Source organism: Gavia stellata, chromosome 5, assembly GCF_030936135.1.
Source record: "Gavia stellata isolate bGavSte3 chromosome 5, bGavSte3.hap2, whole genome shotgun sequence".
Classification (NCBI taxonomy): Eukaryota; Metazoa; Chordata; class Aves; order Gaviiformes; family Gaviidae; genus Gavia; species Gavia stellata.
The window spans coordinates 8,007,256-8,032,737 of NC_082598.1; the positions used below are offsets into that span (position 1 = coordinate 8,007,256).

Below are 25,482 nucleotides of genomic sequence, written 5' to 3' on the forward strand. Positions count from 1 at the left end.
AAAATCCCGCCTATCTCGATGCCGTCATTCCACTTGATTGGTCCGCGCACCCAGCCGGCCCCGCCCATTTCAACATCGCTGCCCAATGAGGCGCGGCTTCTCAAGTTCTAAGGCGGTGTCAACGCGCACGAACGGAACGTGGGAGAGGGCGGCCTTCATTGGTTGGTGCCTCTTGCCCCGCTGTTGCGCTTCCGCCACCACCGTCTCGCGGAGTGTACCACGGCGCTGCAACGGCGGGGGGGGAGGACGGGCTGTGCTCAGGAGCGAGCACCGTTGGTTCGTCCCGTCTCCATTAGGGATGGGGCGGAGAAAGGCCTTTATTGCCCGTCATGCCGCGCGCGCTGTAGGTAGCTCCCTCCGGTCCGGGCTGGGAGAGGGCGGGGGAGGAGGAGGGAGGAGGCTGGTGCCTAATCCAAGATGGCGGTGCAGGAATCAGCTGCTCAGCTCTCAATGACTTTGAAGGTGCAGGAGTATCCCACTCTCAAGGTGGGTGCCGAGCCTCCTCCTCCTCGCCCGGCACGGAGGAGAGGAGTAAAGCCGCTAGCGTCCCGCCGGAGCAGCGCTGAGGGGGAGACGAGGGCTTGGCCCGCCGGGCGCCCCGGTTCCCCTTCCTCCCCGCTCCCCGCCTCAGGAGCCCCCGGGGCCCCCGGGGCTGCGGGGTGGGGGTGGGGATGGGGAGGGATTCCCACCACACAGCTGCCCGCCCGTCACCGTTTTCCTCCGCTTGACGTCTCGGCTTATGCCGCTACGGCTTCTCCTCTTCCCCTCCCCCTCCGCTGAGGGTGAGGGACGTGCCTGGAATACGCCGCTCTCCCCGGCTGTCTCCGTGCCCTGAGGTGAAGGGAGAGGCCCCCGGCCACGCTAGGGACACAAAAAGGGCCGCTGAGAGCTGGAGGAGCTGGCCGAGGAGGGAGAGGGAAAGTCAGGTCCTTGTGGCAAGGCGAGGCTGTGGTCGTAGGGTGATGTGACGGGGGGGAGAGGGCTCGGACGGAGTCAGGCTGGGGAGAGGGTTTAGGGGCGTGTGGGTGATGGCTCAGGGAGACCGAGGGTTGCTTTAAATGCTCATCCCAGACGATTAGCTGAATCTACGTGGCGTTGTTAGGAGACGTGTTAAAGGGGAGGGAGTGGAGGTGGTAGTAGAATATGGTTCCCTGGCTTCTTGGTCCCCCAAAGATGGAGATGAGCTTAAAATATAAACAGGTACAAACGTACCGGAAAAGGTTGGAGGCCTGTAGAGACGAATAAGCGAAATACTTAACGGTTTGGTAAAAGCACGGAGCCTTCGTTAAGTCTGAGTCTGAAGGATAATAGTTTCCCAAGACTGCATAGCTGGTCTTTGGCTTTAACTAGGTATTGTAAAGCAAATGAAGGACTCGGTGCTGAGCGTTAAGGTCATCGCCTCTACTGATAGTTGAACTGGAAGGATAATGCTCATAGGAATCAATGGAAACCTTTGTTTGAAGTCTTGTGTTGTATATACAGTAGGTCTACCACATTAACAGCAATAACTGTGGGAGGGAGCTAGGAGAAGGATCTCTATTGCCAAATGCTTATTTAAACATATCTCCTGACAATGTATCAACATTTTTTTCATCTATAGAAGGTGTTTATGCAAAGTAAACTTTGTTGTGTGAGATCATGCTGCGCTTTCATGCACTGAATACTGTGTGGTCTTTGCAGTGTTTGTTTTGCAGGCTTTCTGGCCATGTTCTTGTGCATGTTCTCCTCCACTCTCCTAGCATCATTCTACTTAGTTCCAAGAAGCGGAGGGACAAAGTGTTGATTCCCATTTTACATATGAAGGCTTCTGTCTGTCATCGTGAAGTACTTTAAAGCTGACAACATCAGGCTTAAATTTTAAAATAGCTGTGAAGAGAGCTCTAGCACTTTCCACAGCCAGAGCAACATGAAGGCATTTAAAGTTAAGAAGATGATTTTAAGACTGCATTTTAGATGTATTCCAGTTGTTATCACAGCTTTGCTTGTTACATTCCTGAAAAATTACTGGCAGTGAGGATCAGTGAGTTTTTGTTTTATTGCTTATGACTTAAGATAAATTGTCAAAGTGCCAGCCATTTAAAAGGTAGAGAATATTTTGGACTGATTCTCTTATTTCCACAAGCATTCTTTTTCCCTGAAAAATCTTAACAAAAATATACATAAGAGAATGGAATGTTGTTTGTAAAGTTGGGAAGCTAAATAGTAAGAGGGTGAGACACCCTTGCACTGAAACTCTTAATTTCGTAGCAAAGGTGATGTTTATTGATTCTTCCCAGCACCCATTCAACTTCTGGGCTGTTCCTGTAATCTGTAATACCATTTTTTATTGTTTAAAAAACTTGCCAGGACAGTGTCTGCTCCAATCTTTTGAATGTATCCTCTTAAATGTTCTTAACTGTGAGTCATATATCAAAACATTTTAGTGGTGGAGGTGAAAAAGCAGCAAGGAGGAATGAACACTAAGGCTAAAGTCTACTAAAGTAAGTTGATACCAAATCACATTTTGTTCATTAGGAGGCAGGTGCCTAAAAGATTCTGTGGGACTGATCCTCTGTGAATTTTCATTTCCACTTTATTCAAACACAGTGTGGAATGAATTCATGTAATTTTTATTTTTTTAATTTTGTCCACCAACCCAGTAGCTCAGATATTTCTCTTGGAGCTCTGGACACTGGTGATTTTCCCTGATGTGAGTAAAACATAAGACTGTAGACTTGTATTTATATCCTTCCTGTTTCCTCCCTCTAGCTTCCTCATGCCAACGTTACTAGATAATAGTTGTGTAATAGCTCTGAATTTACAGTATGTTCCACAGAGTGCCTTTCATGTGAAAGAGTGCTTAAAAAACTGCAAAGGGAAATCCCTTTTCCATAGCTGAATTGTGGTTGCTGCAGGAGTGGAAATGCTTCAGCCATTCTTCAACAGTTCAGTTCAGGGAAAATAAAGAGACTTTTTCAGCTGAATCTAGGGAAGCTATTTAAGTGTACAAAATAATACTTGAATGTTCCCCCCCCACTCCAATCCCTTCTCTCTTGTCAAGGACAAGAAGGTTGCCAGCTATTCCTCCTCCAAAGTGCTGTGGAATCTTTTTTTTTTTTAAAAAAAAGAGCCTACTGATAGAGAATTATGCTACTCTCATCTGAGAGCATGTAACATGAAAGCTGGCAATTTAAAAACGAATGAATGCGAACATTGTTATCGTAGTTCTCTGTTGAAACACTAATAAACAAGTGATGACAGGAAGCTCGATAACTCATCCATATCTTTGGAAGTGTGAATAATTATTAAACTGAACTAGCAAACTATATGGAGTAAGACTCCAAAACTGGATGGAAGACCTGAAAGCAGGGATGATCACTTGTGAAAATATTCTTATCTGGGCTGTTCATTGGCAACAGCTCAGGGTTAGCTAGGCTACAAATGCTTTAAAAAACAGCTGATCAGAAGGAGAGCTGTAGAAGCACAGAATACTTGAGCAGCATCTCAGAGCTGCTGTTTGGCTTCTTTTGTTGGCAGCTGTGGCAGGGGAAATAACTAGCAGCAGATTTAATAAGATATTAATTTCTCATGGAAATACCACGTTTACCTGATTGCTAAAGAGGGGAACAGATAGGAGAATAGGATTATATGCAGTGTACATTGTTTATACTGAGTCCACAGAATTGCAGAATAGCTGAGGTTAGAAAGGACCTCTGGAGAGGGTCTAGTCCAATAGCCTCCCCTCAAAGCAGGGTAAACTAGAGCAGGTTGCTCAGGGCCACGTCCAGACTGTTCTTGATTATCTCCAGGATGGAAACTGCAGCCTCTCTAGGCAAACCTGTTCCAGTGTTTGACTGCTGTTATGGTATATTAAAAAAAAAATCTCTTTTGTTTACATGGAATTTTCTGTATGTCGATTTGTGCCCATTGCCTATTGTCCTTTTATTGGGCATCGCTGAGAGTAGTCTAGCTCCATCTTATTTACTCCCCCCATCAGGCATTTGTACACATTGATAAGATTTCCTCTGAGCCTCTCTTTCTCAAGGTTAAACAATCCCAGCTCTCTCAGCCTCTCTTCGTATGTCAAATGCTCCAATCTGTTAGTAATCTCTGTGGCCTTCTGCTTCACTCACTCCAGTATGTCTGTGTCTCTCTTGTACTGGAGGCCCAGAACTGGACACAGCATTCCGGATGGGTCTAACTCATGCTGAGTAGAGGGGAAGGATCACCTTCCTTGACCCGCTGGCAATGTGTTTCCTAACACAGCACAGGGTGCTGTTGGCCACCTTTGCTGCAAGAGCACATTGCTATCTCATGGGCAACTTGTCCACCAGGACTCCCAGGTTCTATTCTGCAAAGCTGCTTCCCAAGCTGTTGGTCTCCAGCATGTACTGGTGCATGTGATTGTTCTTCCCAAGTGTAGGACTTGGCATTTCCCTTTGTTGAATCTCATGAGGTTTGTGTTTGCCCGTTTCTCCAGCCTGTTGAGGTTCCTATGAATGGCAACACAACCATCTGGCATATTAACAACTCCACCCAGTTTTGTATCATCTGGAGACTTTGGAGGTGCAGTCTGATTCATCATTTAGGTTGCTAGTGAAGATGTCAAACAGTTCAGGTCAACTTCTTTTCCCACTGAAGCAGAAAAGGTGCAAGATTCATTTTTTTTCATAGTTGATTGCACTGCTTTATTTTTTCCCCTGTTTATAAGCTTCATTATAAGTTGTTTTTCAACATAGCTTTGTACGTTGATATTATGAGCCACAGAGTACTACTGTCAAAAACTTTGAACATACAGTAGCAAAAGTTGTTAGGTGAAAGTGGTTCAGGCAGAGCTTCAGAAGGACAGAAGTAACAGAACTTGTAACATCTAATGCACTTTCAGTACTTCAGTGTACAAAAAAACCTATATGGTACTTCTAGATTATTACCCGATTTGTGAAATGCTTCTGAAGTAGAAGGTTGACATAATAAGTGAAATGTAGATATTAGTAACAGTCAGCTCTGTACTAACTCAGTGTGAACGCTTGTATCTCACACTAAATCCATCTTCAAACTGGGTGCTCTGACTCACCAAGTGTGCATTGAATGTCCATACCAAGCATTCGTGTGTTGCTGAATAGTGCACTTCCTGTTTCGACACATCATGCGTGCATGTCAGCAAACAAGCGTGGCATCTTTTGTACTGCTGCTGTTCTTCTGCACTGGGCTCTGTCTGCTGCTGTGTTTTAAGAAAAATCTGATTCCGTGGTACTTCAGAAGTTTGACATTGGAAAGCAGCTAAAGTAGGAGTTGGCTCCTATGTGTTTCTTTTCCATCCCTGCCCATTCCATATAAAACACATTTTAAAGTGATTAATGAAGGAAGAAAACACAGTAAAAGGTGATAAGTAACAGCGTGGCCATGAGCTAGAGATGTTGCTTGATTATCAGTACTCCATTGTGCCTGTAGGAAAATACTTCAAGAAAAATACTCTCTAACGTTTTACAGAAGACCTCCTATTAGTATCTTCAGAGTGGATACTTACCTGATATTGCAATTCAGTTGCGGCATACTTGATTTGTAGTGTTTTCACAGGACAGTGTCCTGTGATCTTGTGAGTTTGGTTTTTGTGTTTTCTGGTATAGAAATAATATGTTTGTATGGTAGCTAACATGTTGGGGTCTTTAATTGTTGACATAAAGCAAGAATATCTGAAATACTTGATTCTTCGCATAGTGAATGTTTTTCAAGAGCTGGGAAACAGGAGTAAAGATGAGCTTCAAACATTTGCTAGATATTGTAACAGGAACAAAATGCTCCACAACTTAGTGTGATGGGGTGCAGCTCTTACTGGATGTTATGGACCACCCAGTGTCAATTTTTCTTATCTCTCTAAACCTCTTCCCACGGTCTTTCAATTCAGTAGTTCCTATATTAATCAGCATAATAGTGCAGCATTTGGGCCCATATATTTAGGAAAGTACTGTTTCAGCAGATGTGTATTTGCTGTAAGGGCGGGCTGGCAAAATCCGTCAGTCCTTGTAAACTTAAGAAACTACCTTCATTGTACACTTGGCCTTCCATAGCTTACAGCCTGAAGATACACTATATAGGAAGTATTTGCTAACCTAGAATGTGAAATATGCTGTATTACAATACATTATTGCTTATTTGAATAAAGCAAGTTTTTGTTAGGATATCTTTATTATGATAGCCAGTAATTTAACTGCTTCACCACCTGCTTTTGATTCACCTCAGCTTTTTCTGAATGCTCTGTGGATTACCTGGAGTTGTAAACTGGTGAGAACTAAAGTAAAACAGATAATATATTGAGTAGAACTTTGGTCGTTCATATGTTCTGATACAGGTCTGCTGAATCAATAATCCTTAATTATTTGTGTTAGGAGAAATGCTGTCACTTCAGCTGGAATAGGTTATTTTGGGAGCAATCTGATTGGAAATGGGATCTCTAGCCTAAAGGCTCCAGCCAGTATTGTGGTGTCTGGACTGTGCAAACACACAGGAGGGCGATGACCTCTTTCATTTAAAGAGGTGATACTGTGATTAAAATGAACAAATATTTGGAGAAGAAAGAAGGATCAGAACAAATGAAGGGACTTGCTCAGGACACAAACCTGCTGTGTGACCTTAGCTTAGCAACTCGACCGCTTCTTTGGACAGGGAGGAACGCTTAAGTTTTTGTTAGTACTGAAATATTTCTACTAAAAGGAGAAAAGCGAAGAAATTTCTTTTAAGGCATGAGTCCAAAATGGCAGCTACGAACAAGTGTTTGTTCAACTGGTCTCTGATGTCCCTAGTGTGGCTCTAGACAGGACTCTAAAATGGCTGTCAATTTGCTTACATAAGGAGGCAAGACAGTTTTATATAACTGTAAAATGTCTTTGTAAAGCACGTAATTTTGTTGTTGGAAGCCTTGTTCAAAAGTTCATAATGTATTCAGTAATAAGTTACTAGCAGTTTGTGTAAAAGGATAATATTTTGAAGGATTATAATTGCTTCTGTTGAGTAAGTATGTGTGTAGCAGATGGATAGTCCAAGAATTTTTGCTGCTAATTCTCTCCTGTATTGAAGTAGCAGGTTTGAATATTATAATGATACTTTCTTTCTAGACAGAGCTGCTCTAGAATATGCTATACTGTCTTCCTGAATTGTAAAACTGACATGTTTTTAGCTGGGAAAAACTACTAGGTTTTACACTTCAAAACCATCAAAACTGTTTTTAAAAAGAACTATTTTTTTAAATCCAAATGATCTGCAACTGCATTTAGGCTTATGAAGTTATTTTGTCTGTTTTGATCTGTATCTCTTCAAGAGTTTATATTAATGCTTGAACCTAATTAAAGCTAAATCTAGCCATTATTCTAAGCCTCTCATTCCTGAAATATTACTACTTCTCCTTTCTTTTAACTTTCTTTCCCTTCTCTGATTTTGCCTAGAATAAGGAAAAAATATTACTATTTCAAGGGATTGGTAAGAGCTACATATTGGAAGAATACATTCTGTGAATAAGTGGTGATATAATTTACATTTTGGATGAGTTCAGTGACAAGTAATGATGCTGACTCAGTTCTGAAATAGTCCAAGAGTTATAGAGGAGGTGTATAAAAATACAGAATTTCAGTAATTCTGTAGGGAAATGCTTAATTGTTATTGGTTTGAGGGAAAATTTGCAGTAGTTTATTATACCCTGCCTCACTTTTCAAATGGCATCATGTATAATAGATGTCCTCGACTTTTCTGTTTTGTTGAAGGTGAGCATGGTGATCTAATTTAGTCTCATGGAGACAGCTTAATGCTCAGAGGTGGTTTGTGCTGGGTTTACCTTTTCTCTTGACAGTGTTTGTTTATTAAAACAAAGGAGATGCTTTATTTTTCTTCCATATTCCCATAGTTCCTCTTTCCTCTTGCATAAAGTAGAGCTGAGTTGTCTTTGCCTCTGTGTTTTTGAAAGGCAGTTCTCACTTCTTTTCTGCACTTCTCACTTTCTTTTCCCTACCTATCTGTGGCTAGGCTTAATTTCATATAAGGGCAGAATAGATGGCATTTGAAAAAGCTTATTTATACCTCAGAGTCTTCAACTGAATTATCTTGGAGACCTGTAGATTCATACAAATCTCTGGTGCTTTTCAGGTGTTGTAAGCTAACACAATTGAGGAGAGGAAGCACATCATTTTTCTGACCCTTGAAAGGAGAGCATAGTTCTGTAATGGTTCCCCCCCACCTAATCTGGTAGGACTCTTAGTTTATTTTTCTTGAAACTTTTTTTCTTCCCACTATTTATTTGACTTCGTGTACATGAAAAGATAGTAAAAAAAATCCATGTCAAATTCCCTCCTGCCCATGATTCAGTTCATTTGAAAAGATACACACTAGAGGTATTTGTGGTTTTTTAAAAAAAAAGATACACTTCACATGGCAAGGAGTTGCTTTTAGCTATGAGAGTATAATGTTAGAGAAGAATGATTTACACAGACATCAGAAAAGTCAGGATATATAGTTAAAACTTCCCTGCATATGAGTTGGTACTGCAATCAAGTTAGACCTGATTAACTTCTTTCTCCCAAATACAGGAGGAAATCAGATGTTCTTTTACGGAATTGCAAAGCTATGTAAAAGATGCTTGTTTCTATTGTCTATACTGTTTTCTGTGAAAATCAGTTTTTAGAAAATAAACCTTTGAAAACTCTGGTTAACAGGAGGCTGGGGAATGATTAATGATCTTACTTTCACCACCAAATGATTCTTCCTTCAATTGTGATGACTTTTTTGAAGTATCAGTCTATAGTTTTCAACAACCAAATGGTAGCTATACAAACTGGTTTTTACTTTCTGTTTCATTCCGCTACATCTGAACTATTTTGCTATATGCAGTCACTGTGGGGTAGACACTCTTTTTGATTAATATTGTGGTTTCAAAGAGATTGTTTGGGTTTTCGTTTCCATTTTTATCTGGAGTTCCTTAGGCTTGGGTCTGCTTAAGTGAAGAAGGAATCTAGCCTATGTTGTAGCATGTGACCAGATCACTTTGAGAACTGGTGTGCTAAAGATATAGTGTAAGGCTAAAGACTTGTGGGAGGATAAAGGCTTACATTTTTCACGAAACTTTATTTATAAAAGAAACATGTGCAATTCAGTCTTTCAGTATTACTATGTACCAGTTAGGAAAACTTGCAGGCAGCATCAGGCTGGTATTTGAAGTTTCGCACGGTAGCCATTACACTTTGGCCTAACGTCCTACATCTCTAAAGAAGTAGAAATGCAGGACGTAACACTTAGTTACAAATAAGTTTATTTGGCTTAGGGAAAATCCCTTTCTTCTGTGTTCAGTCCTCCCCTTAATTCTCTGGAAAATCTCTGATAAATGCTGATAAGCACATTTTTCCTGAAGTAGTCTGGGAATTTTTTGGATAGCTATGGAAGAAAGGCAAAGTAGAAGACTTTGTTTCAGTGCTTCTACTTTCTTAAGTAAAATTCTAGTGAGCTCTTCATACATATAATTGTTTTTTTCCCTTCCAACCAATGGCTTATTGATGCAGAAATACTATCCTGACTAATCAAATATGGAATGATGTATACCAGTTTATGTGACTTTTAAAAAGGAAAGTCATGCCATGCAAAGATATTTGACTTCTATGTTAAAAAAAAAAAAAGGTGATGGTGGATTTGGTTGATAGTTTATTCATTTTACTGAATGTTTTCTGGAAATATCCCGTACCAGGAACTCTTGAAAGAAAAAAAGACAGAAGTCCTTATGTGGATAGGCTACTGGGCAAGATAAGAAACAACAAGATTTAGTAGCCAACCTCTGTAATGGAAGAAGGTTAGTCTTAGGGTTCTGGTGGCATCTCTGCCAGTAATGCTTATATTTAGCTGTTTGAACAGTCTGGAAGAGAGAGTGAGTGCTGAGATGATCCAGTTTCCTTGATGATAATACTGGCGGTATTACAGATACAACCCGAGTGTGAAGCATTAGAGAAGAATAATGAGAGACTGAATGGCTTTTAAAACAGTGGATGAAATTCAATGTAGAGAAGTGCAGTGTGATACAATTTTTAGGTATGGTGGAAAGAAAACAGATCCTACTCTTGTATACACAATAACTGAGTTGGAAACGATCATCACTGATCAGTGGGATCTTGGGGTTATAGTGAATGTTTTCTGGGAATGATCAGGTTAATGTTGACAACTTAGGACAAAAGTGTTGGGAAAGGGAGGAATGGAGTACCTCATTAAGTAGCAATGAAAATCCATGGTTTCTTCTCTCAAGTAGTATGAGTTACTCCTATTTGCTCCCTTCCCTCATCCTGAAAAAGGATGTAGTAGAACTGGAAAATGTCTACAGCAGGGCAAGAATGATTACCGATACGGAATGGCTGTCTTCAAAGAATGGTTTAGAAAGAGCTTGTTCAATCTCAGGAGACATGAGAGGCATAGAAGAGAGTGAATGTTCCCTTTTTTCTTCCAAAACAAGAACAAAAGAGTTTCAAATTAGGCTAGCAGTAGACAAGTCAAAACCAAGGAGTGTTTCTTCACACAGTGTGTAAGGCTGTGAAATGTCTCACCACAGGATGTTGCAGTGCTAAAAATCTACAGGTCAACAACAAGCAGCAGAGCTCATGGATGAGAAACACCCTGTGGTGTTTCTACTATAAAACTCCCACCTCTGGCTCAGGAAGCCCAGAGAGACTCTTTGGGATTAGTAACTTTATGTTCTTGCCTTTTTCAAGTGCCATCCCCTTTCTGGATGTTGTCAGAGAAAGGATAGTGACAGAGGAAGGATTTTTGGTCTCACCTGGTATGGCCATTTATACTTTCATATGGAGATGAATTTGGTGTCTAAATTAGCAATGGGAATCTATGATCCAGTCTCTCTCTAGGTGAATTTATAAAATTAAGGTAGGAAAGGACCTCTGCAGACAGGGTAGTTCAGGCTTCTGCTCGAATCCAGGCTAACTTCAAAGCTAATTTGAGTTGTTCAGGGTCCTGCCTAGTTCTGAAAGTTTCCAAGGGTAGACATTCCACCACCTTTCTGGGCTGCTGTTTCAGTGCTTACCAACTCCCTTGGTTAAAGTATTTTTTCCTTACATCCAGCTGGAATTTTCTTTGCTGCTAGTTGTCAGCTCTGCCTCCTTCCTATTTGCTCTGTAACTCTGAGAAAAGTTTGGCTAGCTCTTATCTATGACCTTCACCTTTAGGTAGTGGAAGACTTCTATCAGATTGTGCTGCTCCCAACTCCTTGTAGCCTTCTTTTCTGCAAGCGAAACAAGCCTACCACTCTCAGCCTCTCTTTGGATTTTGTATCCTCCAACCAGCTAACCATTGTGGTGCTCGCTTTTTGGACTCTTTCCAGTTTGTCAACATCTCTTTGGCGGGGGGAGGGAAGTGACCTGAAAACCAAACTCAGTATTCCAGATGAGTCTGCATAAGTGCTGCACATAAAGAACAATCACTCCTCTCAACCCACTGCCTTTAATCTTGCTGATGCAGCCTGGTATGTGGTTAACTTTCACTGCCACAAGAGTCTGTTGCTGATTCCTGTCCAACCTGCTGTCCGTCAGAATCTCTACATCTTTTTCTGCACAAGTGGTCCTAGCCAATTATTCCACAGCCTGTGCTAATGGGTGGGGTGGTTTTGTGCCAGGTGCAGGGATCTGTTTTTTGCCTTGATTGCATTTCATAAAGTTCTTGGTGTGTTTCTCCAGCTTGTCATTTCTTCTGAATGGCAGCTCTGCCACCCAGCATTATCAAGCACTCCACCAGTTGGTTGTCCTCTGCAAGCTTTCCGATTGTGTGTTCTGTTCCATAGTGCAGATGGTTGAAGATGACATGTATGTTGGAGCTGATAACATTCCTTGGGAGTCAAGCAGTACTTGTAATTGGCTACCAGGTAGCTTTTGAACCACTGACTATTATTTTTTGAGCCTGGCTGTCCAGTCAGTCCCTAACCCTTGTTGTATTCCAGCCATTCAGTTCACATCTACCCAGCTTGGCTACAAGGGTACTGTGGAGACCGTGTCAAAAACCTCGCTAAACTTAGCATGAAAGACTGCCAGTGCGCTCCTCTCATTCAGAGGTAGTCATTTCATCACTGAAAGCAGTGTTGTCAAGCTTGATTTGCTTATGGCAAATCTAGGATGGCTATTCCCAGCAATTTTATGAGCTTGGAAATGGCTTCTGTCTGAATTTTTTTTTTTTCATAACTTTCCCAAGAACTGAGATGAGGCAGACCAGCCTGTAGTTTCCATGATCTTCCAGCTTCTCTTTTTGGAAGAGAGGCAAGAAACGTGCCCTTTTCAGTCATTGAGGACTTTGCTTGCTCACCATGACTTTTTAGAGATGATAGCTTTATAGCGTCATCAGTGACCTCCTTCCCTTCTGGTCCCAGGTACCTGTATATCTTCAGCCTGCTTTAGACTTCTCATGCAAATAGTACCTTTCTCCCCAAACTCAGTTGCTCATACACTATCAGGAAGGCTTAGGAGAAGACCTTACCAGTAAAGACAAAGAAGGCATTTAGAACTGAGACTTCCTGTTGTCCTTTGTTGCTAGGTCACAAACTCCATTTTGCAGATGCTTTTCTTCATCTTCCTTATGCTGTTCATCTGTCTTTAAAGCCCTTGTAATTACAATTGCTTATTAGTTTCAGTAAAGTGGATGTATACATTGGGCATGATGGTAACGAGTGCTGGATTCGTAGCTGCGACTTAGAATGCTTTTCCTCCATCACGGCTGGAGGACTATAACGCCTCTGCAAAGAAGATCTTGCTGAAACTCATTTGTTTTGTTATCTCGTACTTTCTCCCAAGCAGAGAGCTCTTGAACAGTGTATGTCTTCACTTTGTTTGGAAGCCCTAGGTGCTTAATGAGCGAGCAAGTGACTGTGTCTGTCATAGAAGCTGTGAGCGTGTGTCGAGGGTAAAACATTGCCATGTTCTCAAAATGCCATTGAGCTACTTAATGGAATTCAAGGTGCTGAAACCAGCGTAAGAAGTCCAGTGTAGTTGTCTGACTCCCACCAGCATAAATACCATTGAGGTAGCGGAGCTTTTTAAGCTTTGATCACTATAATTAATGAACTTCTGTGAGGGGAAAATGATTTGCATTCTGCTCTCCCTTTCTATATTGTTAAAGGCTACAGATGGTATGTTCTCATGACATGTTTTTTAAAGCCAGTTTTCTCTGAGCCTGTAGAGAAAAGCATTGGCTGAGGTGAGAGTACTTAACAGCAGTCTGTTTCTATATATTCAGTTTATGGATGGAGTACTAAGTGTGTGCATGTAGATAGCTTTAGAAAACCTTAAGAAGAAAAGAAAAATTAAAAATCTCATTAAAATGTTCATAGTGAATGTAAAAACAAAGGTAGATATGCATTGTGGGATGATGTGTAGAGTATTGACTGGTTTAACTTGGTATTATTTGTATTTCTTTATCATCAGTCTTTAAAAAAAAACTATTTAAACACTTGGGAAGTATATACATTTTGCTGCCCACCAGAGTACAATATATGCAAGCATTTAATACTTGCTGGTTTTTTTTCTAGTTTTAATATGTATTCAGAAAAATCAAGGAAATGGTATCACTTAGTAAATGTATTTTTATGGAAATATATTTAGTCACTATATTTAAGAGTATTTCAAGTTAAATTTTATTAAAAGAAATATTACCTACAGTTGCACAGTTTGAACAGTTGTAGCCACTACGTGATTTTAGAACTAGTCAGTCTTGCCTTGATACCTTAATCACAGTCATGGGTTGGAAGAGGACTGTGTTTGGGCTGAAGGCTCATCACAGTTGAGCTCCTAAGTGTAAGCTTAAAAAGTACCTATGACATTCTTAGTTCTGCTATTTTCTATTCCCTCCACTCAACTGAACAACTAAGGTATAGCTCTCATGGCAGTCCTTCCTCCTCTTCCACCAGTTCAAGCTTTTAGACCCAGAAGGATCCTCTCCTAAATCTTGTCTCCACAGCTAGAGGTTGTTGGAGCGTGTTCTGGGACAGCATACCAGAGTTTTCTGGCTTTCTAAAACCAGAGTGAAGTAACTCCTGAAATGAAGAAAATACTTGAATCAGGTTATTCAGTTGTCTCTGCTTCTCTGTTAGCACCTGGAAACAGTCATGTGCTACACTTGCAGAAGCCTCCAGCCAAGCAGACTTTCTTTCACATCACAGTAGCAGAATTTTGATCTTGGAAAAACTTGTGTTACTGTAATTTTATCCCTTGTGTAGGCTGTTCTAACTTAAGTTCCTGCTCATTAGGTTTAAGTTTGACCTGGTTTCATACGTGCTTAAGTTGAATATGTGTCTGCAGCTGTGGAAGCTGATGAACAAAAGAAGCAGAATCTGTTTAGTGACGCTGGATTTAAATGTGCTGTCCACTAATATTTTACATCTCTCCTTTGTATGCTCTTCTATGCTCATGGTATGAGCAGACCGAGGTGTGGTTTTTCAAGCTCTAATAAGTAGGGCAAGTTGGTATTGTGCTTTTACAGACTACATTCTGGTTGGTTCTTGCTGCTTTATTTCAATTTTTTTTAGTGTTCAGTAGCTGGTTATCCTTTTTTTCCTTAAGGTAATGCTTCCCTAGGCTGAATTCTGTAGGCCACTCTTGTCCTTAAAGAATAACTGTGTAATCCAGGCTTGGTCACAGAATGGTACTGGCAGTAAAAATCAAAAGTCTCCAATAGGCTCATGGCAGCTAATAATATGTAAATTTTGCAGCTGTCTCTTGGTCGAGAAAGTTTGGTGTTCACTGTTTTATAATTATGGTACCTGAAAAGGTAATAATTAAGAATTTTTAGAATTACATTTTCCAGAACATTGTTTTGTTATGTTCTCCTTCCATTTACTTTTATTGGAGGGAAAAAAATAAACTTACTGGTACAGTGCCTGTAACTTCTGAAGAGTTCTGTGGTAAAGCAAACCAGTACTGGGAAACAGAGTCTCTTTTGGAGCCTCAGGAACTGTACCAAAAGACCCAGCGGATCAAGATGCAGAGTCTAGATAAAATGCTTTCTCAGTAAGGAATGTAGAGGTTGCAATTTCTAGATTTTTGTCATTCGTAGAATCTAGTCCTGTGAAGTAAGTGTAAAAGCTGTACCTGGAAACAATTTACAAATACTCTCTAAAAACTGCTGTCTCTATAGTAAGAAACAAGTACCCATGCAAATTATGAAAAACTCTGGTAAAGGGTATTTACTGTCAATTTCAGTTGTGCAAATAATTTCATTATACTTTTAAAGTAATTTCCCTTGTTATGGTACACTAAAATTATGATTAGCAATATATTTATTTGTATTTACTCTCAGAGTATATAGTAAAAGAGTTCAACTCCAAGCCTCTTCCACATGGGATATTCAGATCTTTTTTGGGGGAGGAAGAAAAAATACTGATAAAACAAGGTTCAAAATCCTATTGCACCTAGACACAGTATAAATGATACATAATGATGCCAGCTGAAATAGAAAGTGCAATTACTCTAGATGTCATATGAACACAGGCTGTGCCAGAAATTTGCACGCTAAAGAGACAGAGCATGGGAAACGGGAAGTGTTATTGCTCCTGTGTGCAGTTAAGAAACTAGGGAAAAGGGAGATGAAAGCTAAGATTTTCTTCAAACTGACTAGATCTTTGTGTCCAGTTCAACTGACTGCTCAAAATTTAACAAAAACACTTTTTGTAGTCAGACAGATACCTCAAATCAGTAGTAGCTTCTGAAAGTCTTGATTAATGTAGCTTTTCGGTGTGGTGTGGAAAGCTGATTAGCAAAGTACTTGCAGTAATTAAATTCAGTAGGTGTAAGTAACTGAAGGAAACATGGTTTTTCAATGACTAGTAAGAAAAATGCAGTGGGGGGAAAGGGAAGAAGTTGTCTTAATGCTGTCTGGGATCAAATCTTGGAGTTAGAAACAAGCTTCCATGTTCAAAAGCATGAGATGTCAAAATAAAGGCCCCTCAAAACACGTGCTTTAGGGGGCCTGAAAACCTTTTACCTTTTTTGTGGAAGTGGAGAAGAGAGGTGGGTGTTGGTCTCTTCTCCCAAGTGACTAGTGACAGGACTAGAGGAAATGGCCTCAAGTTGCGCCAGGGGAGGTTCAGGCTAGATATTAGGAAAAAGTTCTTTACCGAGAGAGTAGTGAAACATTGGAATAGGCTGCCCAGGGAGGTGGTAGAGTCACCCTCCCTGGAGGTATTCAAGGAGCGTGTGGATGTGGCATTGTGGGATGTAGCTTGATGGACATGGTGCTGTGTGGTGTTGGGTGGGTTGGTTCTTGGTGTGTTTTGCCTTGTTGTTGTTGTGTGGTGGTTGGCTTGCGTGGGTTGTTTGTGGTTTTTTTTGTTTTTTTTTTTTTTTTTCCAGGTTGGACTTGATGATCTTACAGGTCTTTTCCAACCGTAGTGATTCTGTGATTCTGTGATTCTGTGATTCTGTGATTCTGTGATTCTGTGATTCTGTGATTCTGTGATTCTGTGATTCTGTGATTCTGTGATTCTGTGATTCTGTGATTCTGTGATTCTGTGATTCTGTGATTCTGTGATTCTGTGATTCTGTGATTCTGTGATTCTGTGATTCTGTGAAATAAGATAAGAGCTAAAGATAATAACCATAAAAGATGGTTATGTAGACAATTAAGTAGGTGTTGAAGCCTGTTAATTGTGACATTTTATGTGGTTTGAGTTTGGGGGGGGTGCGGTGCTGGGATTTTAGGGGAGGAAAATAATTGTTTTAGCTTGATACTTCCTGTGGTAAAGGCTTGTTCTGTCACTTGTTTAGGTCTTAGTTTGAGATGCTGAAAAGCATTAAATAGATCATTTCAGTCTTTCTGAGAGGAAGAGGAGCCTTCTCATATCTTATCAGGCGTATCCTTGTATTATACTTCTACTACAAATAAGAACAACTTATTGCATGTCATCCAAAGTCTTGGAAAGCAAGTACTTTGGCTCATCTTCCTTATTCTGAACCTAAACTGTTTCTCGGTGCATCTGTAATTGTGACTTGCAATGGTTATGTAGTAACCTCTCTCCTAATAGAGCCCAAAAGGAGAGAGGACCCTGGGGATACTTTCTTGCATGCAAATGATTAGAAGAAAATGAGGCAATCTTGATATAATTGATTAGAAGTGATATACTTGAAAGATTTGTAATCAAACATATACGTGATATGTACCAAACAGAACACTGATTTGCATTTCCTGTTTTACCTTTAATATGTGTAATCTGATTGCTAGCTAAATTATGCCTTTGATTAATGGAAAAGCAATCAAGATTATCATAACTACCTGAAAGAACTTCTCATGGACTTTTTAAAGATAAAAGATACGGATGAATTAAGTGTATATCACTGGAATGTTTTTAGTTCTAAAATTCCTGTTTCCATGAAGTAACAGAACTTCCTGTCTAAATTGCTTATGCTCTCACTGTAGTGGAAGCAACATGATGGGAGCAGCTTAACATTTGCTATAAGCTTTCCCCAAATCATTCAGTACCTTAAAATTTGACCAGCCTGTAGACTATTCCCACGTATGTCTTCTTAATGGCCATCAGTAGCAGTTTTGGTATGGCTGTCCCATAAAGGCATGAGGCAGACACGTAGGACAGGAGACTTCCAAGACTGGTTAGTCTCTAAGCCAAGGAATGGCGTCTTAGAGGAATTTAACAAACTTAGTCATACAGTGTAGGCTTTTTTCACCAAAAGAAGATGTATGTGGAGTTTCTCTTAGCATTCATCATAGTCCTACTGGAGTTAATATTAAAAAGTAGTCCTTCTTGGGCAGAAGTAGGTAGGAGACTGATTAGATTTCCTGAATAACCATTGGCGTACTATGTATATGTTTTTCAGTAGCCAATGTGCGTTATACGTGCTTTCGCAAAGATAACTTGCTCTTCTTTTATGAACTCCTGAAGGAAAGAAATGTAAACTTAAAAAGCCATGTTCTGAAAGGTGATGTCTTAGTTGTAGTTAACTTGTAGCTTTCCTTTTTTAGATACACGTTTGTCTTTTTCTGTTCTCCCTGAACTGTTTCCATCAGTGCTTGCTACAGTCAAAGCAGGATAGGTGAAATTGATATCAAAGAAGAATCTACCAGCTTTTATTTTCTGTCACTGTTTTTTCATAGTCTTTGAAGTGTTAGCTCCTTGCTGAGAGGGCTTAAACAAACAAGGGTTTTGATATGAGAACTCAAATTCAATTAATGACTTCTAGTGTCCTGGAACCTAGGTGTTCTTCTTACTGCATCAGATAAAATCATCAGTCCCTTTAAACTCTAGAAGACTTGACTTTTTTAACACAGAAATTCTAATGACTTGATATTTCTCATTTAGGTGCCATATGAAACGCTGAACAAACGGTTTCGAGCCGCACAGAAAAACATTGATCGAGAGACTAGCCACGTTACAATGGTTGTGGCAGAGCTGGAGAAGACACTGAGCAGTTGTCCCGCTGTGGATTCAGTTGTTAGTCTCCTGGACGGAGTAGTTGAAAAACTCAGTGTTCTGAAACGAAAGGTAAGTGCGGTTCTACCTTGTGATTGCTTTGTCTTTACAAAGTTAACAGAAGTAGTTTTCTGCAATGCTGATTGCTTGAATTTTCTTTTCAAGATATAGGCATTACTGGCACTGTAAACAAAGGCCTTAGAATGCACAGCAAAACACCAAAACTTACTGTATCTTGCTTCACTGCGCTTATGAAATATGACTTGGCGTTCCATGACTAACAAACCTCTGTTCAGAGGTAAAATTAATATGTATTTATAGTCCTGAAAAAGAATTTCTCTACCCACAGAAAAAAAATAGTCCCAAAATGAATTTATTTCTATCAATTTCTGCTTGTCTAGTGGAAAAGTTTCTGCGGTTGCATTAATTGATCACTTGAGGGGAAAAGAAGATGAGTCTGAAAAGTATTGAAACCCCAGTGGGGTAGTTGTACACAGCATTGAGGCTTCTTTGCAGAAGAAAGTGTGAGTTGTCCTGGATTGTCACTTGACCATTTTTTATAAACACTAAACTTGAAGGCTGGAAGGTTCCTAGGGAATATTACTAAAAGCATTTTAAACAAAGTTTAGCAGTATAACCTGCTTCTAGCTGTTAAGCTTAAACGCTTGTATGAAATATAGCCAAACTTTCATGCCTTTACCACATCTTTCTAAGAATGAGTTAAAAACATAAACTATATAGTATAAGCCATCCTTATTTTGGATGGGAATATTACTCATCCTGAGACTCATCAGAACACTTACTTGAAACAAATCTTGCAGAAAAATGAAAATAGCTCTGTTGCCTGGCATTAGAGCAGTGCTTCTCCAAAAATAAATAGACAAAACAAATGGTAGCAGAGTCATTTCATTAGAACTTAAATGAAATAACCAACAGATATAAATCTTGAGACTATATTAAGTGAAGCGTCAAAATACCTTGGAGGTTCATAACATGAAAATAACACTGTCATGTATGTTGATTTGGGGTTTTCTGCTTGAACAGGTTAGCTAGGTGTTGAAAAGCTGATCTGCAAAAGACTTCATAAATCTAATTGCTGTTTTCATCTTTGGTTTGTGAGACTTAACATACCCTTTAAGACCTCTTTTTCTTCACTTCTTTGTTACTTACAGAAAGAAATTACTGCTATTTCTGAAAGGGGTGTTAGATTTTGCTTGTAGGTGTGTAGTAATGATGTGGAGGAGTAAGTTATTTACTTGTTAAATCTTTGCTGACTGCGGGGGTGTGTCTGAAGGATTGCTGAATGTTTTGGGTGCAAGGCTCCATTTTAGTGTAATTGCTCATTTGTTTTTGACTGCCTGAAAGACTGTGGGGAATCTTATAGCTACTCAGAAAGAACAAAAGGCAAAAAAAAATCTGTTTAACAGTAAAAGTCTTCTGAAATACAAAGGTCTTGTTTTTGCTCCAAACCCTCAACTCCAGCTGTCTTCTCTGTAATCTCTGCCCCGAGCAAAATGATTGTTTTCTTTAGGGCCTTTGGACCCATGTGGGATCTCTGTTTCCTCCTGTGTTTAGACAAGGATCTGATGAACTGCTGAGATGGCCATAATAGAAGTCGATGGTTCCTTTATTTAACACCTTACTCTTCAAAAAGAGCTTTTCAACACAGCAGGTTTCTTGGGTTCTGAGAATGATCCCGAGGAAACCTAGGCCTCTGTGTTTTCCCTTTTGTATTCTGTTTAATATGCTTGTTCCCTCAAGTTGTATTAATGTCCAGCAGGGCAAGTCCAGATAGACTTGTTTCAGAGGGTTTTGAAAAGGATCTGTAGCCTTTCTGAATGCACTAGAAGAATCAAAAAAAGCAGCAAAATCTTTCTAAGTCCAGATACAAAACCATATAAGGAGAGCCCTTTGATATGAGAAGGGGCTCAGCCTTTGTGCCTGGCTGCCTTGAATTCTCCTAGTTGTATTCAGAATAATTCTCGAGTTTGCCTACACATCTGATAATACTGCAGACATCAAACAAGTGAGTTTTGGCTTGAGTTAGTGTTTGCTTGCTGAATAGGAAAAGACTCAGTTTATGACTTAAACAAAATACTGATCCCCAAACCATATGTTGCAAAATAAAGCTAAATTCAGTAATAGAAGTAACTCAGACTTCAGTAATAAAAATAACTCAGGCTATAGAAGTTTACATGAATTTTAGTAACAGACGATCTTGTATAGTGACTAGTGTTTTAGATACTTGAATTTTGTACCAAGGGCCAGATTAGAGCCAGGCTTAATTGGGGCAAATGCTTGGTAGGCTTTTCTTGCACAAGTTTCCATTTATTTGACTTTTCTTTTCAAATATTGATCCTTCCAGAAGTCTGTAAATGAGCATACACAGTAAAAGCAATTAGGACCCACCTGTGCTTCCAGAGCTGAAGCTGTTATCCAAGGATGATACTGTAGCCTGAATAGCTTGAGTACTGGGAAGGTAGCTGTGCCAGCATGGAGTGCAAAGTGGGCTGCCAAAAGCCAGCCCCAGGTTATTTGGTCTGTGCTTGGTTGGCAAACCTGCATGGACTTCCCTGTTGCCATAGCTGTGCAGTTATTCAAACACAAGCCGGTGAGTTTAAAGTCACCACAAGGCAACCCAACCTCAAATTGCATCACTAGTGGTATATTACAGATGGGAAAGGTACTAAGTCTCCATTGTCTTCTGGTTTGCTTTTACCTTAGCAAGCATATAAAAGTACTGCAAGCTTTCTTAGCCTGGCATGACCCACAACAGTCACGTGCTAAATACTGAGTCAGCTAGCTTTGAATTACGATATGGCTGTAATAAAATTGCCTGGTAAAATTTGCAGCATAACTAATCAGCCATATAATTGTAAGGTTGAAGGGAAGTAAGCATGACCTGAGTGTTTGTTTTTTAATTAAAAAAAAAAAAAAAATGTTGTGGAGCTATTTTGGGGTGTGTGTTTTGTACTGGGCATGCCAATATGTTGGGTTTTAAAAAAGTCATTCTGCTTCCTCTGGACAAATTTATTTTCCTAAGTAAGGCTCCTAACATAGGTCCATGTTTCCAGAGTAGCAGAGGTAAGTAAAATAATACAAGTTTAACAAAGCTGTTAATTTTTGAAAAACTGCTCTAAGATCCCTGAATTAAAGGTGCCAAGAGGCCAAATGTTTATATAATTTTCATTATTGCATGACTGATTAAAATGGCTCCAGTGTATTAGAAGTAACGTGGGTTTACTCTGCATCACTCCTCAGTAGAACTAATTTAGTAGGACAGCTGCTCGAGGTAGAAGCCATGCATACGTTAGAGGTGGAAATTCATGATTTTCAACTTTTTGGACCAGATGACCACAAACATTCACAAAGCTCTTTGTAGACTATTACAGCAGTTGCTGCTGTAGTTGCGACGTTGCTATTTTCAGAATAACTACACATTAAGCAGAAAAATGCATATAGTCACAATGTCAAATAGGTCAAAACTTAGAAGAATATCTCAGAACTGGACCAGCCCCACTGAAACTTACGCGCTGCCATAGGAAATGTCTTTCTAAATGAAATAAATGCTATTGGGAGTAACTGTATAACATATAAAGAATGCTTACAAACAGTTCTTACCGTATTTTGCTTTAAAAGCAAACTGGAAATGTATAGCTCTTATTTGTTCCTGTTAATTTTTACTTTTTAGGCAGTTGAATCAATCCAGGCTGAAGATGAAAGTGCAAAACTCTGCAAACGTAGGATTGAACATCTGAAAGAACATAGTAGTGACCAGCCAGCTGCTGCAAACATGTGGAAGAAGAAACGTATGGATCGTATGATGGTGGAACACCTTTTACGCTGTGGCTACTACAATACAGCTGTAAAACTAGCGAGACAAAGTGGTATTGAGGTTGGTAGCAATGTGCACTAACTTACTAACAAAACGGTAGTAAAGAGGAAGTTGGCAAATAAGAACAAGCTGGTTTAGCCCTGTAGCAGCTATTTTTACGTATTAGCATGCCTTTATTACTGATGTTTATCTGTTAATCTTTTTAGGGCAGAGTTTGACCTCCTTACTTGACATAAATTGTATTTTAATGTATTAAGTGGAAATTGAAGGCATAACTTTTAGTCACAAATTAAATGCTTTTAGGTAAACACCTTGCCCTATTAAAACTTAGAATAATTCTCAAATGTCATACAGAATTTCTTGTTAGAGGCCTTTAGGCTGCTGACTAAGCAGTTGGTGGAGGTTCCCATCTGTCTAGCCACAGTGAGATGATACGTGTAGGTGACCAGACTGAGCAGAATAGCATATGCTGATTGCAGGGGCAACTGTTTTATTGTATCATCCGACTATTTGATGCATCCTGAGGAAAGCCACCTTATACTCTGGAAAATTAATCTTGATACAATTTGAGTTTTTTAGTAGCCAGTATGTCTTGCATGGTCCATAGAAACTTTTTGCTGTTTTGCTTATTTTGCCATCTACAATTCTGTGGCTGTCGCTTTCCTTTTCACTGGTTATCTAGTTGGTTTTGCTTCCATCTCATAATTGCTTATGAAGTGTTTGGAGTTTGTGCACCTTGGTGTAACTTCTTTAGGCAGAGCAATGAATCCACACTGTGGTCCTCTGACAGCCGAAAGGACATTAAAACTGATTCTTTAAGAATTTGCTGTTTATGTAGAGAAATCATGTTTTGCTAGTTTTAGGTAGCATTTGCTATTTGATCCTCAGTGATTCTTGAATTTTAAGTTCTTTTGATATTTGGAATTGCAGAAGGTATGCAATTCCCTTGGTTAAAATCTTTCTCCTGTAAAGATGTTGAGAGTTTAGTTGTATTATGTGACTTACGTACTTTGCCTTTCTAAGGTGACATAGTTGAACACAGCTTTCTGAGCTAGTTGAGGGGAAGAGATCTTTTGTTACTGGTGTCAGAATACAGCATATTAACCTGCTCTCTGTCTTATACAAGGAGCATACCTGTCACATGTCTCTGTTAGTCCTTGGCTGCTTTACCAGTCTGATCCTGTTCAACCAGCAGTGATGTCAGTAAATACCAAAAAGGAAACAGCAAGTAGAGGCTGAATGGAAGGGAGAAGGGAAGAGGTGGGTTACAAACTACTAATAGGAAATAGTCCTGAAGAAATTCACTGAAGAGGCTGTTGTGCCTCACTAGGGATAGCCTGTGCACATGAATCAAACACAAGACAATTATTCTGGGCTAATTGCAGCTGAATGGTCAGCAGCTCTTCCACTTCTGGTAGATGTTTCCCTCTGTTTTGAGCAGGGGCTCATTTCCTGCTAAGTCATCATGTTACCATACCTGTTAGGTCTGCTGAAAAAGCACTATGGAAATATTTTTCACTTTCATAGCAACTCTATTATGCCTGATTGAGTAATGTTCAGCTTTGGTTTAGACATGAGCATGGAAGTCCATCATGATACACTGCAAGACCATGTGGTACAAAGCGTTGCACTTCTGAAGCCTTAAAGCTTTTCATTCTGTTTGTTGAATAGAAGCTTTTGTGTTTTTTTTTTTAAAAAGTTTTAAATAAGCTTATTTAACTTCTGCCTTCAAGCCTAAGTATTTTTATTTGCATAACATCAAAGTAACTTGAATAACACAGAACTTAGTTGCACATGTTGAATGCACTGAGGCCATATTTCTTCTAGTTTGCTAGAATTATGCATTTTACTCAACATTAAAGTTTACATTTTGGCTAAAAGAGGATAGGCTTCCCTCAGTCTCTCAGCATTGTTCTTGGTCTTTCTTACTGTATGGTGATACTGATTGTGAATAGCTTTTATAATGGTAAGATACTGAGACTTGATAATTATACAGAATTTGTGGTTTTGCTGGTTTAGTAAGACAACTTCTCTGTTTCTTTTTGTTCCTTTCTTGCTGAAGGGTATGAGCATCGAAACATTTTTCTAATGCTTAATAATGTAACTTTGCTCTAGAGATTATAAAATATCATGGTGGTGTTCTCTCATCCAATGTAATCTTTCTGTTTACTGTAGTCTCAACTGTAATTTTGATAAATGTCTCCACTGCTGCACGCTTCAGAAACACATTGCTGTATAGTGTACCTGGTCATGTCTATTACCTGATTTTTTTTTTTTATTTTTTTTTATGTATCAAGGCAATATTGTTACCACTGGGTAGGCACTATACCTTAAGTAGGAACCTGGAAAAAGGTGGGGGTTTTGCTCAACTTGTCCACCAGCCAGAGGTGAGGCTGGTGGACAAATGGAACATGATCCAGCAATGTGATATTGTGGCAAGGAGGACTCACCAGTACTCTGGGTTGCATTGGGATGAGCATCACCAGCAGGGGAAGGGTGGTGATCCAGCCCTTCTAATCAACACTGGTTAGACCTATCTGGAGTGCTGTCTCTAGTTCTGGGTTCCCCAGCAGACACACTGGGGTGTAGAGTCTCCGTGTACTTGGAGATATTCAATCCCAGATTGGGCTGGGAAAGGTCCTAAGTAACCTGTTGTAGATGACCTTGCTTTGAGCAAGGGGACTATACAGCCTCCAGAGGTCCCAATCTCAACCGTACTGAGATTCTGTTTCTATGATTGCAGGCCAAATGGCTAAAAGTGCCCTATGCCACTATGTGGAAAGACTGAAGGAAACAGCTTTTTCAATTTCACCTGTAGCTTGTGGATCCTAGGTTAAGCATCTTTCAGTAGCTGTTAGACCAGTCTTGGGAGCATGTCTCAGCCTGCTTGTTTTAAGTTCCTTGCACAGCTTCTGAATGTGAAGAGACCTGCAGAGTTGCCAAGGTACTTCATGGGTGGAAGCAGTTTAGAAAGCATTCTGTGTAAGTGACCAAAAGCAAACCATTAAATCATTCATATGTTTACCAATAATACACAGCAGACAGTTTGCTCGATGATACACTATGCTCCTAATAGTTACTGATGGGCTGTTACAAATTCTAGTCTGCTTTCTAAATTAACTACCTTCATACGAATTATATTCTTGAATTCTTGTCGTGGAAGATCAGCACTTAAAAGCCACGTCTATAAACTAGGAAGGAAACAGCTATGAAAAGAAATGTTGGATGTGAAAAA

The 25,482-nt window shown here is 39.9% G+C and overlaps 1 protein-coding gene across 5 annotated transcripts in view; it reads left to right on the forward strand.

Annotated features, from left to right (window-relative positions):
• The first annotated feature begins 328 nt into the window (after positions 1-328).
• Positions 329-25,482, forward strand: part of MAEA (macrophage erythroblast attacher, E3 ubiquitin ligase) — a 52,608-nt gene continuing 27,454 nt past the window's right edge. For 3 of the 5 annotated variants that reach the window (XM_059817442.1, XM_059817444.1, XM_059817445.1), the window contains exons 1-3: positions 412-486; positions 18,302-18,484; positions 22,104-22,307. In XM_059817442.1, coding sequence (XP_059673425.1) covers positions 418-486; positions 18,302-18,484; positions 22,104-22,307 — 456 coding nt within the window. In that variant the 5' untranslated portion in view covers positions 412-417. Of the gene's footprint in view, positions 344-411; positions 487-18,301; positions 18,485-22,103; positions 22,308-25,482 lie in introns of those variants that run through there. The other 2 variants (XM_059817447.1, XM_059817446.1) reach the window with 2 other exon arrangements.